Source organism: Meleagris gallopavo, chromosome 14 (genome assembly GCF_000146605.3).
Source record: "Meleagris gallopavo isolate NT-WF06-2002-E0010 breed Aviagen turkey brand Nicholas breeding stock chromosome 14, Turkey_5.1, whole genome shotgun sequence".
NCBI lineage: Eukaryota > Metazoa > Chordata > Aves > Galliformes > Phasianidae > Meleagris > Meleagris gallopavo.
In genome coordinates, this window is record NC_015024.2 from 14,517,588 (window position 1) to 14,533,408 (window position 15,821).

The 15,821-nt window shown below is 39.2% G+C and overlaps 2 protein-coding genes across 2 annotated transcripts in view; one reads left to right on the forward strand and one right to left on the reverse strand.

The window, feature by feature from the left end:
* Positions 1–2,412, reverse strand: part of SUCLG2 (succinate-CoA ligase GDP-forming beta subunit) — a 103,765-nt gene extending 101,353 nt beyond the window's left edge. The window contains exon 1 of the mRNA XM_010718705.3: positions 2,285–2,412. Coding sequence (XP_010717007.1) covers positions 2,285–2,368 — 84 coding nt within the window. The 5' untranslated portion in view covers positions 2,369–2,412. The remainder of the gene's footprint in view (positions 1–2,284) is intronic.
* Positions 2,413–2,535: 123 nt separating this feature from the next.
* TAFA1 (TAFA chemokine like family member 1) overlaps positions 2,536–15,821 on the forward strand; it is a 294,039-nt gene continuing 280,753 nt past the window's right edge. The window contains exons 1-2 of the mRNA XM_031555616.1: positions 2,536–2,736; positions 4,587–4,662. The gene's annotated coding sequence lies outside the window, so the exon portion shown is untranslated. The remainder of the gene's footprint in view (positions 2,737–4,586; positions 4,663–15,821) is intronic.

Consider the following 15,821-nt stretch of genomic DNA (forward strand, 5'->3'; position numbering starts at 1 on the left):
TGTCCACAAGCACTGCAGACAACTGAAATTTATCTTTTATCTTCTTGAAACACTTGGTCAAATTTAAACTCCAAGAGTACGAAGAACTGAATCTATGAAGAAGGGAAAAAAAAAAGGGGGGTGGGGGGGAAGTTATAAGAAGTTAAAGAGACAAAGGGAAAGCTGAAGGATAATAAAATATTTTCATGCGATAAGATCAGGCACTATTTATTCCACACTTAAAGTTACAGAGAAAAAAAAAATGTCTCTTCACATAGGTTTTTATGAGTGCACACAATCAAACTTCTCAAAATCCTTGTTTCAACATAGCTGTGAGCAGCATCAATGGTTTGAAATGAGTAATCCTGCCACAAAGTGTATGAATACCACTCCTACCATCAAGCTTATGAGGAAAGATTTTGAATCTCATCAGGCATCAACTTACACAGGGTTATGAAAACACCAGAAGGCACTGGATCAGAAACAAAACCGATCTGCTGTGCTCCTGCCTGAGCCTCCTGCTACCAGAGCTCCAACAAACTGCTCAAGCAAATGCTCAGCTGGTCACAAGACTGAGGCTTTCCCAACATGAAATAATGAGGAGAATCCCAGAAGAAATATTTTTAAAAGTTTGTTTCTTGCTGTGTCAGGCTTAGAGGACAAAACAGATTTTGCTCTTTTATAGTAAATAAATCAAATTATTGGTGCAATCTCCGGTCTACATTAAGTAGGGAATGGGTCAAATGGAAGCAGTTGTATCAAGGAAAGGCCTCTCACATTCCTCATCTTGCTACTTTGTAGCACCACACAATGCAGACTCTACACCAGGAGAAACGTTTGTAGCTTGATACTGTCAAAGGTAAAGGATGAATCTATGATGCAACATTGCAAAAAATGAAGACCTTTCCATAGAAAAAAAAAGTTTTACTTGGAAAAAAAAAATAATTGACTCATTACATTGGATAGAAAGGGTTCTTGAAAACAGTCTGTAGGGAAGGAGCCTAACTGGAGAGATGCTCTTAGTATCTGATAGTTCAGACACAAGAACATGTCATTCACAATATAAGTTCTATAGCACTATTTCATAAGTAACAAACAAATTCAAGAAGTTGACACGTTAATATCTTAGTAATTTTGAGAATCTGGGCAGATACACCCTACAAAAGCTGCCCCAATCAGAGCTCTACAGAATCAAAAAGAAGCCGCTTATGGGTGTAGTATTGTAGGGTCAGAGCCATTTGAGCCATTATAACAGAAACACATCTTCAGCATAACACATGAGCATCAAACACTGCTGGGACTGACAGAACTGCCAATCAAGGCAAAGATTTAAATGCACACACACAAATATATGAAACAGATGTGCAATAAACCAATTGCTCAACTGCACTGAATTCCACTGTACCCACCATCAGAAAACCAAGGTTTCCCCAGGCTGAAGGGCAGCCTGTACAAAAGGTGCATGGTGTAAATTCTGCCCAGCTGATGGCACACTGCCACAAGCACCCAGCAACAGCACCACGCAGCACTCAACTCCAAACCAACTTTGTGCCCCCAGGAGGCTTTTGCTTTTGGGAAAACACTCAAGAGCACAGACCAAAGAAGACTCCCGTGCAGCTGCTGATCTAAGAAAACAAAATAAAGGGGAAGGCACCAGAACTAGCCCAAATGTACGTATCTCATTTCATCTTCAGCACTTCTGCTTTGTTGTGGCAGAGTTGAACCAAGGCCTCCTGCCCTCAGCCCAGCAGAGCCCCAGCCCCACAGATGGGAGCCAGAGCCACCAGCGGAGCGCAGCTGCCACAGACACCGCTTAAACTTGCACTACGGAAGCAGACAAGTGACTGCTAAACGAAACTAATGACCAGCACCAAAAGGCCACGGGAGTTCCTCCCAGAGACCGATTTAAGCCTCGAGCCCCTCAGGCAGAGCCGCACTCCGACCCTCTGCTGCTCCCAGACCTTTACCCCGGGCACGGGCCAGCGAAAGGGGCGAGTCTGCTTGCTCCTAATGCTACAAGCATGTTTGTTTCTATCACTACACGTTTGTTTGTTTCCAGCGCTCCCAACACAGCGGGGTTTCAGGCTCAGCACAACCTGAGCAGCCAGAGGGGACAGCCAGAGGAAACAGCCAGAGGAAAGCAAATCTCTCTCCAGCCACGGGCTGAGCTGAGCCCCGAGCCCAGCGGGAGCCCGAGGGGAAACGCTCCTAGGGACGGCCAGCAGCAGACAGAGGGACGGGGAGCAGGGCGGCTTCTGCAGAGGCTCCCCTCCTCGCCAGGACGCGGAGGCCGAGGCTCACTCACCGGGAAGCTGCCCCGCAGGCGGGTGGATCGCAGGGCCAGGTCCCGCACGGCAGCACCCGCCCGCACGCTCACGGGAAGCGCCATCTTGACCGCGCAGCGCTCCCGCCCGCCGGCCGCTGTCTCCGCCCTGCTCCGCTCCCCGGGCGGAAGCGCTGCGCGGTCCCAGGGCTCCCATCCCTCCGTAGGGGAGGAGATGGGGAGGGACGGGCACGGCTCAGGGCAGCGCTGAGGGGCCGCGGGAGGACATCTTGGGGCCCGGCGGGAACGGTGCGGTCACCTGCTGGCGGTACCGCGCTGTCTGCACTAGTTGTTCTCGTGATTAAAAGCACTTCTTTAATGATTACCTTTTAATTCACTCTTGCTGATAAGCCCTAATAAGCACGGCTGGACTCCTGTGGACTCTTTGCAGGCGCTTTCGTTCGAACTCCAAGAAGTTTGCTCTTCGCCCATAGGTGAGACCTGTTTGTTAATGCCCAAACTGAGGTGCTGAATTGCAGCCCTCCTGCAGGACGGTACATAACATCAGAGTCCTGGTAGCTCATCATGTAGAAATAAAGTCTAACGTAGCAGTTCCCAGACACGAAAGTGAATCCCAGCAGCTGAATTTGTGAAAATGCCTCACTCCATCCACGTGGCGACGGAGTGAACACAGGTGTGATGTGTTTGCATGGCTTGGGCTTGGAAAGGTCCTCCATGAAACTAGGTGTGTGTTTCTGGGTAATACATGCTCGTGGAATGGAGAGTATAAACAATTCACACCAAACTGGTGATTAATTAAAAAAAAAAAAATTGAGTAGCAAATGAGATACCCATACCCAAACAGCTCAGATTAAGTTCACCTATATGAAAGAATGCAAAGTTTAGCACTGTAAGAAGGCATAACGCTGAACATTATTTGTTCATTGTTTGGTAATGAAAAGAGGAATAAAATTCTAATGTAGGGTGTGAATGGGAGCAAAGAAGAATTCTGCTGTCACTGCTTAGGGCTTGTGCTCCTAAATACGGCCTTAAAAAAATCAGGACTGAACATCTTTATTTGAATTTAATCAGTAAATAAATTACACTTCTATTAGAAAAAAATCTGCAATTTCATAAAAACAGAAATCTGAGAAAAGCTGAAATTGAACAGTTTTGTCTTTGTCTCGACAATTTTTAAGTAATGTAATATGTTTCAATAAAGAATCTGAAGATGCAGCTTTTTGATAGCATTGAGCAATAATGTATGGTATCCAGTATTAACCTAGGTATTACTATGTGCTTGTTCTTTCAAAATGTTACATATTGGCTTCACTATTATGATGGAGGAACATAATTTCATTTTTAGTTTCATAACTGTGGCTCAATAAGCACAGTGTTTCCTATTCATACAAACTATTATGGCTGTCTGTATTAGGTTTAGATATATAACAGGTATATAAGCTTCCAGATAATGCGCATGGATTGCACGCAATGCTATCATTTAATACTATATGGAGCACTTTCACTGCTTAATATAAATTGTAGAGAACCTTCTTTACTACATTTTTATTGTTTAGATTTGGTAAATGGAAAAACACTGTGCAAACACAGTCTGTGTTAGTCACTGAGAGATGGTTTTTGTGTATCTCTAAGGTAGAAGATATCTGATTCTTGAAGTATGAAGAGAAAAAGTATAAAGATTGACTGTCTTCATGTTTAGTCTCCTTGTTTATAGATATAAACCAAAGAAATGTAGATTAAGTAGGTCTCACATGGTTAGCAAGGCCAGCAAATGCCAGCTTTCTTGCAGCATAGGATAGAAGGCTGTGTGTGTGAGAATGTTTGAGAGATGAGATAGCCAATATGGATTACTGTTAGGAAGCTCACTTAGGTGCAGTAATTTGAATCAGTTAATTGAATCAGTTAAGGATCATTCCCAATACACTGTCCTCACAGCAACATAAAAATAGGGTCAAGGGAGACTGATTTCAAAGCACATTCCTTCTAGGCTTCCAAAGACAACTCCTTGTCATTCCCCAGGATGCATATAAAGCTAGATTATAGCTAATCTTTTTAGTAGTCATCCACTTAAAGCAAAACCACCAGCAATGTTTTTGAAATTCCTTAAGGTTTGGAAAAAGCCTTGTATAATGCATGTTATAATGCTCTTATGATCTGATCCCTAATCCTACATATTTGACAGTGTTTTGATGGTATTTAGTGAGAACACACTGAATTTAGTACAGGTAAAGAAAAGCATATTTTTAATGTTCTTGCATTTCTTGTTCATTGCATCTGTACTTGTTAACAATGAAGTTGTATGTTCATTTTCTCACCCATACAGATTACCTCCTGAAGCATTATTCTAAAGATGGACTTCACAGCCAGCACATGGATGGTGTACCCAGCAGTTCAGAAAGGTTGTTTATCATTAACTTTTCATCTAACCATAAAGCCATTTGACAAATACAGGCTCATTATAGCTTGCAGAGCTGAATGGAGTTTTTTCTTATTAATTTTTCCTGAGTAACATATCTGAGCTCATGCTGATCCATGTCAGGAACAAAACCATTATTACAGCAATGAAGCAGGGAACATTTGTGTTATTACAGAAAGTATAGTCTTCTAATTTAGACTGAAATAAAATTGGGACAAATAATCTTTCATTATTCAGATGATTAGTCTTACAACTTCAGTGGAGTACCCATGAGTCAGGTGAGCCCTCATACTTGTACTTTTTAATCACTGATAATACAGTTGCCCTAATCTGTTTTTGATGGGTTGCTGCCTCGTTTTCAGAACATTATTAACAATGAACAGAAAGACATTTCATTGTGTACATATTATCTAGAGATCATACTGGTGTCAGCTGCAGAACAGTCTTCATATCCACATACATTTCCTAAAGAGTGTGTTTCTGTGTAAAAGACATTCCACGCACAGCATTCCCAGGAGTAATGCAGGTGTACTGAAACTACATGAAATCCACTAGAATAGTACCACTGAAGGCAACTGAAGAACAGAAAATAAGGTCACAAACCAAGCCTTACAATGTGCAAGTACCATTCAGTCTGCAACACTGAATTAGTTCTACACATTCCTCATCCCTTTTCTCTGTTCATGTCTTGCCTCCAAATACAAAATTAAGAAAAAAGAGAAAGTTTATGGCTAGTGGTAAATATTCCAGTGAGTGGAGGGAGGGTAAGAGAAGGTTAAAATTAAAATAACATTCAATGCTAGAAACAAAACAAGAATGAAAATTAAAAAAGAAAAATAGAATCTTAACATTTGTAAGTGACCTTCAAGGTCAATGAGTTCAATCACTGCACACAGCCACAGAATTTCCATTTGTTAAAAAGTTACTCAAATATAATGTAAGGGATCCAGAAATCTAGAAAGATAGAATATGCTTTTTGGCTAAGTAGGATTGGATTTTGTGGTTGCAAGCTTGAACAAGTATATGGAGCTCTATCTACTACTGCACCATCAGTCTATCTATGTAAGTATCAGTTTGCCTTTTTCATTTTCAAATTACGTGCACTACTTACATATTTAGTGGAGCTTGTATGTGGCTAGGAGCAAAAGAATAAAGTGAGACTTGAAATAGTCCCTGAACTTTGTGTTTGTTAGGGTGGGAAGTCAGGGTGCCACATTGTAACACTGTGTGATAACTGTATAGTTAATACTAGAAGCAGGAAATAAGTGACTAAAATGAGGAAGGCTTTAAATAATAAAACACAGTAATAAAGAGAAGTAGTGAAGCAACCTAATTTAAAATTATCTTAAGCAAAAGAGGCAATACCAATGGCAGCAGAACAGTCATGCTCCTTTTTGAGCTCTAAACGTTTGACTCTGTGGAAAGGAAACATTCAGGAATTATGACATAAATTAATTCACTGAAAACAGTAGAAGTGATGCAGCAATTTACAGGTGGTATCTTTTTGTCAGCAGCCTACTCTCTAGTAAGGCAGGCAGGGGAGTTCAGGTTTCTTAGCAGAGAGACTATAGGTCTATAACACTCAGTTCCCACAATGTTGAGAATCCTGATACTGTGGATAGAAAGACAATTTTATTGAACTTCTGTCAGAGACAATATAGGACTGTGAATAGAAAAAAATGTAGAGATCTGAGCTGTGGGACACAATGGAAGAAAAACTCTCAGAGGCTGGACCTCTTTGATAAGATGTGGCTCTATCCACACAAAGACTTTGAAAAATATAGACAATCTAAATTCAGGAAAGAAATACCCAGCAGTCCTCCTCTCCCCCAAGGAAAAAATAGAGAGGGAAAGGTGAAGAGTTTCTTGTGGAAGATAGGAGGTTAGAATAGCAGCAGAACAGTGATGTAATGAGAAGGCAGGCTCTATCATGTATGTGCTAGCAATTCAGTCTATTACTAAGGTAAGCATTCTAAAAAACCCACTGGCTTATCAAATATGAAGCAGAATGATTAGATTAATATTATTTTGTAAATTACATTAGAACAATTATCACTAAGCCATTATATTTAAAAATGTATTTAGCAATCTAGCAATCTAGAGTGCAAAGGAAAGTTCACAAATGAATAAGATACACATTTGACTAGACAACATCCATACCCAAAGGCAGATACTTACCAATAGGAATTGGAGGACTCTGTATGTACCAAGAAATTAAGCTCTTTAACTGTTACATAGTAGGGCTAGAATAACCATGTAGAAGAATAAAGGCAAAATGGCCTACCTTAAGAGAAGCTGAGTCCTAACAGATTCACTGTTAGATATTATTGTCTGAGTCCTACACAGCCTCTGCAAAAAGCTGAGCATTTTCCAGAAACGGAACCTGGACATAGCATGATGATACAGACAGCTGTAACTGAAGTGTTCCTATGAGCAATGTTTGCTTTTTTGGTAAATGAAGGCTAGAAGAATTACAAAAGCCATAGGTGTTCATATCTGTAGCAATTGTACATGTCAGTACAATGGGAAAGGTGTTACAACAAAAGGGCAAGCACAGCAGCGAGGTGCTGTAAAGGAAGAAGACTACTCACCCATATCAGAAGATTCCAGGTTTACAGAGAAAAACTTCACCAAGGAATGATTTTCAGGAAGAGATCCTTCCCTACTGGCAGTCAGCCCTTAAATGAGATCTAGGAGAGGTGCAGCCAGGCTCCACCCTTTCTGGTCGCACAGCTGAATTGCCTTCACCTGTGGTCCCAGGGCTGGCCAGGTCCTTTCCCCAGGTGCTCAATCAGAGGTTCAAGCCGTGACTCAACAGTTACCATACAACACAACATCACATCTAATCTATGTTTTAATTGATATATCACAAAATACCTTATAGCGTAGCACCCCTACCTGTTACAGGGCTTGAAATTGTCTATTCTAATTAAATTCTAAATCTGTAGGCTGAAGGGACTGATAATACGGGAGGGGTAATTTTTTCCTGATGAATTTTATGGATTGCAAAGGGAGAGAAATTGATTTTTCTGCCGAATTAAGTATTGATTTAAATGTAGCTTTCTGTGCTAGCTAGTTTGGGGTCATGGGGTACCATTTCAGTGGATTTTGCAGATTGCTTGCTGTGTCTTCCTATTTCAATAAAATCTTTCTGGCATAGATGGAGGTTTCACTTTCATTACATTTGGCTGGACGTCAGCAAGTGGTTCAGTAATTATGGAAGTTCATGAAAACCATAAACTTTTTAAATAGCCTAACAGAGAACTGCAGCACTGTGTAAAAAGTCTTAAAACCTAAACGCAAATCAGATACAGCTTCTGCTATATGGATTGTTTGTCCTTAATAAATGTTTTGTTTGTCCTTAACAAGCATGTTTTGATGGTTTTGTTTCTTTATGAAACCTGGATGTGTTTTGATGCATAAAAATGAGTCTACAATCAAAATTCTACCCCAGTGGGTATTTGCTTACTCTCTGGCTGTGCTTCAGAAAAAGCTGATTTTTGTCTTAAGCAGAAAAGCAGTGAAGACCAATTCATTAAAAACAACGGCCATAGGAGGAATGTGATTTGTTTTGAAGATCATTTCAGCTCAAAATGCAAACAGTAATAAAAATTCAGGGAAACAATTGAAAATCTACAAGGACAGCTCATTTAAAGGCTGTGATGATTTTATGTCTAGAATTAAGGTAATGTGCATCTAAAGTGTAGTATTCTGAAATAATTACTTATTTATTCACTTTAGATTTAGCTTCTTTAGACTTTTAACTTATTTTTAGTGAGTGTTAAGCTATATACTGAAATGAGTCTGTGTGTTACTCAAGGCTACACGTGGTTTATGCAGTTCAGAGGAGGATTCCCAACAAATGGGAATTTGAAAGGACAAATGTGATGATCTTATCTCTTCTGGTCTCTGGAAGCATAGTTGTTACAGTGTTTGTGAACCATGTACATACAAAATATTGAATTTACTTCATATTAGTTAACCAGTTGAAATGAATCTGAGTATATGTATAGTTTAACAGTAGGAATACCATAGGGTAATGGAAATGCTAAGTCACAGCCTGAACCAGTGATGGAGGACCTGGTGAGAAGGCAGGGCCAACCCAGGGGAGCTCAGGTGCATGCAATGTACCTGAGTGATGGAAGGGGTGGAGCCAGGATCCTTCCCAGACCTCATTTAAGGGTTGGCAGTGGAGGTGAATGTCTCTTGCTGGAGATTTGTGCCTACTTGAGGTACTTTTTAAAGGTAAGTAGCTCTTTTCCTTTGTGTTCTTTTTTTTTTTTGTGTCTGTGGCTGCTGCATTTGGTATTGTTCTCAGTTGTTTTGTTACTCTGCTATTATCATGTCATTATAGCATTATGCCAAGTTATCAGGTGATATTTTTAACTGGAATTATATTGCCAGTAAATATTATTGTAGATTCTAATGAAATTTGTTTGGATGTAAGAGTTGATGAGTATTTCCTTTAATAATCATCTATAATGTTGCCAGGCAAGAAAAAAAGTAAAGAACAATACTGTATGACTTGTATAACATATGTAAGTGGTTGTGACATTCAAACTGAAAATACAGCTATTCTCATGGTGAAACTGAGAACACTCACTTCATTATTTAAAAACAAGTAACTGAGGAATTTGAAAAATATTTCAGTGCTCTGTGAAGAGAATAATTTGTTTAGTAATAATTGTTATGAATTAATCAGTCAGCTTTAATGCTTAGTATAATCTTGTGATACAGCATATAAATACAAGCTTTAGTCAATACACAGGCAAAGAAAAGGCTTGGCAAGAGATTTGTCTCTTGTCCAGAGTTCCTGAAAAACAGCAGTGAGTCTTTATGCAACTTTCCTTTCTTATCTCAGTATAAGGAACAGCTAGGCTCAAGCTGTCTTATATTAGAAGCACAGGTCGAAGTAGTAGCAATGCACCTTCTCTGTATCACTATATCCTGGTGAAGCCTCTTACTCTTTTCAGGGTAGTGGGAGCAGTAAGCCAAATATTTCTGGCACTCTTTAAAGCATTATATATGTATTTTTGTGTGTGCTTTTGTGTGTACATTTATATATAATGCAGTCCTTTATTGGTAGGATTTTTTTATAATAATGTAGGACAAAAAAAACTTTTACTGTGTTTTCTGACATAAGAAGGCCTGCAATACTTCTGTAATCCCTCTGTTTTCTTCCTGTGTTATTCAAAATTGAATAAGTTTCAGTGCACCTAATTTTTTTAGTTATTACTAGCAAAGTGAGGGCTAATTGCATATATATGTTGTTAGTGAAGTCCAGTGATTTCAAACTGAACTTGTATAACAGTATGTAGTGCTTAAGGACCCCAAAGGGATGAGAGAGTGAGAATCAGCTCCATAAAACGCCACCCAAATGGGAAAATCAGCCCTCAGTGAACTGTGAGTAAAGACCATCAGAGGTCATTTTTCTCGATGGGCAGATGGAGAAATGTGTTTTTGAAAGGCAACTATCAGAGGTCATTTTAAGACTGTTGATTATGTCCTAGGCCTTAGCCGAGACTAAATGGCAAGTTCAGAAGTCTCTTACATACAGCAGAGTGAAGGGTACTTACAAAAGATGAGAGTTAAAGAAAAGAGATGAAGTCAGAGTCAAATTCAAGGAAAAGAAGAGTCCTCTCTTTTAGATTAGTGTGCTTATTGATGAAGTGAAAAGCAGTGATTGTGTAATCATGTGACACTTTTCCTCTCATCTATGTGAATCTGGACCAGTGTTCACATTTGGTATTCAATTTCTGTTCTTACAAAGACTGCTGGTGTAGTTATAAACGTTCAGTTGTATCCCAGAAAGGTAAGATGGCTTGCAACTTGAAAAATAAAAATAAAAAAGGAGGGACAAGAGCATGCAGTAACTGTCACCCTACTCAAAAAGGCGTTTAGAAGTGTGACCTTATCACTGTGATGTATTTCAAAGCCATTTAATGTGGATGAAGGAAAAGCTTACAGGGAGGTGTGATGTTGACTTATTTTTCTCATTGCTTTTGTTATCTGCCAAACAATGCAGTAGCCATATGACAACTCTCCTTTACAGATGAGGTTGCCATACTAACTGAATCCAGCTCATCTATAACTTAATTCTTGTGATGTCTCTAGGCAAGTGGTCTGCACTATTACTAAGGCTTCTGCTCAGATACCACAATGACACCTAAACAAAAAGGTCCTAGCTCAAGGAAATTCCCCTCATTTGTAGAAGTAAGCTGAATTTTTCATCAGGGAGCTATTGCTTCTCATTTATAAAGGAAAACATCAGCTACCATGATAATAATACGGAAAACCTCATTAATTACAGCACACAATAAAGGATAAAGTGAGTCTAAAGAAGTCTAACAGATGGTGCGGTATAAACAGACCTTTAAAAACAGTAACCTTCACGGTAGGGAATGCTGTAGGAAAGAGTGCAGCTTAACTTCCATTAGAACTTTTTATTTCTATGTTTAGAACATAGAAATATTTCCAGATATGTTCTTTGCTTAAAGTTGAATTATGCTAGAAAAACAAAAAGCAATGCAAATGCTTTCTAATTGCAGAGATTATAAGGTTGAGTGCTGGGAGATAAGAGGATATGCTGTAATGTTTTTACTGCTGTAATGTTTTCTGTCATTCCTTCTGCAGTTTTGTAACTCTAAAAACTTATCAAAAAATTTCTGGGAAGAATTTTAGTGATTAGCAAGGAAAAGAAGAAACATAATAACAGGAGCACATGTAACTCTAATTTTGGGGTTAGAAGGCAAGAGATCGTTGCATGAAAGGAGGAGCCTTCAAGGTGCCACTTACCCCAAAGGGAGGCAAAAGCAGGGTGAGGAATTGTGCAATCATAGAATCATCTGAATTGGAAAACATCTTCAAGATCATCAACTTGACCTACCAAGTCATATCACTAACCCATGTCCCTTAGAGCCATGTGCACCTTTCTCCTAAGTACCTTCAGGAATGGGGACTCTGCCAGTTCTCTGGGCAACCTGTTTCAGTTATTGAAGTATTGTTATATGTTAGAGGCCATTTTAAGAGGCAAACCTACTAAAGATTCCTCCATCAATATCAAGCGTTCTTCTGCACCTTGGAAATTAAAATGATTGTCACATCCCCATGCAAGTATCCAGAAAATACTTGTACAGACCTATAAGGTATTTGATTGGAGAAACCATGCCTTAAAACTAAGCTGGTGAGGTTTAAAAACTCGGTTCCCATCCAGTTACTAAGTAGCAGAATTGTAATGAATGAACTGAATGCTAAGGAAAGGCTTCCCTCTGATTCACTGCAACAGTACAAGGAGGACTGCTCATATCTGCTGGTATCTTAACTGACCAGCCCCTGGAAGGAGAGATGCTCAGACAGCTGCTTTGCATCCGTGCTATATTTGTAGGCTGCCTGTGTGTAAATCCCATCTGCCTTTGCCTTCACTGAAATGGGAGGAATCTCGAGCTTTTGTTTTTCTCCAGTAACCAGTGACTTCAGTAGGAAAACAGGGTAACAGCTGAGGAGTCTCTATGTGAGAGTTGAATCTAGATGATCATTATGGTCCTTTTCAACCCAGGTTCATAAAGGTGTTTTCTTAATGTATCAATGGTCCTATTAACCTGCTCCTCATACGTGGCAATAGCAAGAGACAAAGCCTTGTCTCATGAAGAAATGTTTCAGCTGTTGTCAGAGCTTTCAGTTATGCTTCTGAAATGATATCTAGTTGTGTGTTCACAAAATACAGGTATGAAACTAACAGCTCTGAAGCTTAGGGGAAGAGCTCTTTTCAGCTCACTGAGAGATTACACTGAGCAAAGAGTAGAAGTATGTACATATTTTATTGGTGTATTTACTTGCCTGACAGGCATCTTGATTTTTTTTCTTCTAGGGAATCATTAACTTCTGGGAACTTAGAGAAATGAAATAACGTTATATTTGTTGAAAATCAGAATTGTATTTAAATATAATCTCATTAAGGGTTAGCATACTGGAACCTCAGTATCTCAGTAGATACTAAATGAAACTGAGTCTATATGTATGTGTAAATACATATGTTCATAACTGATGTGATGCATTGAGTGTGCTGAGAAATGGAGTGTAGACATCCGTCTGACTGTAGATGATGGTAGCATCATTTAGATATGATGATACAGGATTAACACTGACAAAGGATGTAAATGGGAGGGACAGTAAATTGCTTCCTCTATGAAATGAGACAGCTCTTTCTGAAAGTATTTTTAGATCTGTCTCTTCTCTTTTTTTGATAATAAATGATGAAGAGGGTGCAGCTGATGGGTAAGCTATGAAATCATTTGTTCATCAAACGTTCAAACTAAGTGAAAGAATGTACCAAAATATGCTGTGTAAGTCTCTGCATAGGTGCAACAAAACTACTCTAATACTAACACTTTGTAGAAACATAGCTAAGCATGTGGTGCAGATCAGTGCTGAATTCCATTCTTCATTTGTATGAAAGAATTAATTGGGGAATTCAGAGAAAGTGTTTTAGCTTTTTCAAGATTTCTGGAGTTATTCTGGGTGCATTTTTAAGTTTTAAGGAAAGATGATAGTATCTGAACCTGTTCATCCTTGTTGGCAGTAATATTTGGAGGAATAGTTTAATGTTTGTATCATTACAGGAAGTTTCCTTAATATAGCTCGTAAGAATCTCATTAAAAGCAAAGAGCATGACTATATGGCTATGCAAACACAAAGTTTGACCCAGAAAGAGAAGATATGCTAGAGTTTCTGTGACGTCCTCTGGAGAATTCACTATTGCTATTGATTTTTACATGAAGGTGCTCAGATAGTACAGTGATGGACAGCAGTATAAAACCCTAAGAGAGATGGATAGATGTGATTAAGCGTTTATTGGCCAGTAGTCAGTACCTTTTCCTTATTCTCTCAGGTCCCAATCCACAGATGATATGCTGTTACCGCTTTTAGCTACAGGGTTGGTCATTAAACTTGAGAAGAAATAGCTGATATATTTAGGTCCAGAGGTCTCCAGTTTATTGCTTGTTTGTCTCTGTACTGGACTCTAACATAGTTACAACGCAAAGGCCTACATCAACTAGAACTATTGTGAATATTTAATTTGTTAAAACCTTCTAATTGAAATATTCATCTCTAAAGTTTTCAGCATCTTGTCTGTTCCCTGGAGAATTTACAGTTTCCCTTGAGATTGTGGTCTGTTGTGCTTCTTTCCAAAGGAAGCATAGAAATCATACTTTATTCTGAAAGGATTGTTCTCCCTTTGTGCTCTGTTTAATGTTTTTAGTTGAATGGTATGAACTTTTCTGAGCACATTTCTAGGATTTATAAATTCATATCAGACTCCTGATAAAGAGGCTTTTTATCAGATAAGCAAACCTGGAAGAGAGTCTGAATCTTAACAGTGGGGATGGAGACCAGAACTGTTCTCTTAGAGCAAATCTTACTGCATTTGAGTGACAGAGAAGATGGAGTACCTTTATTTTGTTCTCAGGTTATATTACTCCCACAATAAAATATATAAGCTCTGTAAGAAACAACCTGTGGGATGTGGATATATATATTCAATAGCAATGTGTACTAAGAAGAAATGAACATATTTTGTAGTTTACTACTATGTGATCTAGATGGCCAACTGCCTTAAGAGTGCTATCAGATCCTGCAGATCAATATTCTGCTAGATTCTGGATTTAGCATAGTTAATGATGTTGCCATCAGTGCCTTGCTATGCAGGAAGATATCTTTCTGGGTTCAGGCATGTTGTTCTTTCTCAGGTGATATTGCACTTCTTTGCCAGCCAGCCCTATCAGTTGATAGGGTGTTGTTGGTACCTTGAAAACTTATTTTTCTCAATCCTGGTCGTCTTCATTGGAAATACTGTATTGTTGTTTATATAATTATGCCTTCTTCCTTAAGATCAATCAGCAGTTTATACCTCATTAGATCAAGTTTTTGTAGCAAATCGAGGCAGCCTGACCAACTTAATTATTTTGTGTTCCAGAAGAATTAACTATCATAATTTCATAGTAGAGCATAGAGAAAAAAAAAAACAAAGCTGAGCACTCCTAGGATAGATGGAAATTCATATAAACTGAAGTAGTATTCCACAAGTACATAGCATCAAATAAAATGGAGAAGGTAGAAGGAGGAGGTAGAGGATACCAATAAAGTTGGAGTACAAGAGAAGCAATGGTAAATAATGTAGTAAGATGTGCTAATATCACAGCTATATAACATTTCTGTGGAGAATTGTAAGCAACCTATGTTCTCAGTTTATGACAAACTGTTTTATAGCTGTTGCCTAAAAAAGCATTCATAATTTACCTTTTTTCTTACGGAAACCATTGTATGTTTACTACACCAAAATAATGCCTAAGCATTCAATAGAAGACAGAGGAAAGCAAGTGACAATCCATTAAAGATGCCAGTAACTCTATACCTTCGTGTATACTTTCAAAGAAAATTCTTGAAAGGAGATGGTGAGTCATACAGAATGCAATATTTTCAACAATCACACTAATTTTATCTAATTATTTTGAGAGGATTTGGGTTGATTTTCTAGGAGGTGTTCGATAGTGATTCTTGCTGTGACTCTTAGTAGTGGTGGTATGGTCTGTGGTCTAGATCCCCAGGAGCTATGTCAGCTTTAGCTCAGTCAGAGGTAGATGAAGAGACCTTGTGCACATCATCTGAAGCTCTAGAAGGAACACTGTGATCTCCTTCAGTATGGAAGCAAGGAGAGGACTAAAGTTCACAGTTTTTCTTAATGCTTCATATATATGGTGGCCTTCTACGATGCTGTCACATGCTGGGTGGATGGGGGAAGAGCGGTAGATGTAATCTACCTTGATTTTAGAAAGGCGTTTGATACTGTCTCCCACGACATCCTTATAACAAAGCTGAGGAAGTGTGGGATAGACGAGTGGACAGTGAGGTGGGTTGAGAACTGGCTGACTGGCAGAGCGCAGAGGGTCGTCGTTGGTGGTGCAGAGTCTGGCTGGAGACCTGTAACCAGTGGTGTCCCCCAGGGGTCTGTGCTGGGTCCGGTCTTGTTCAACATCTTCATCAATGACCTTGATGAGGGGATAGTGGCCACCCTCAGCAAGTTTGCTGATGATACGAAGTTGGGAGGATTGGCTGACACGCCTGAAGGCTGTGCTGCCATTCAGC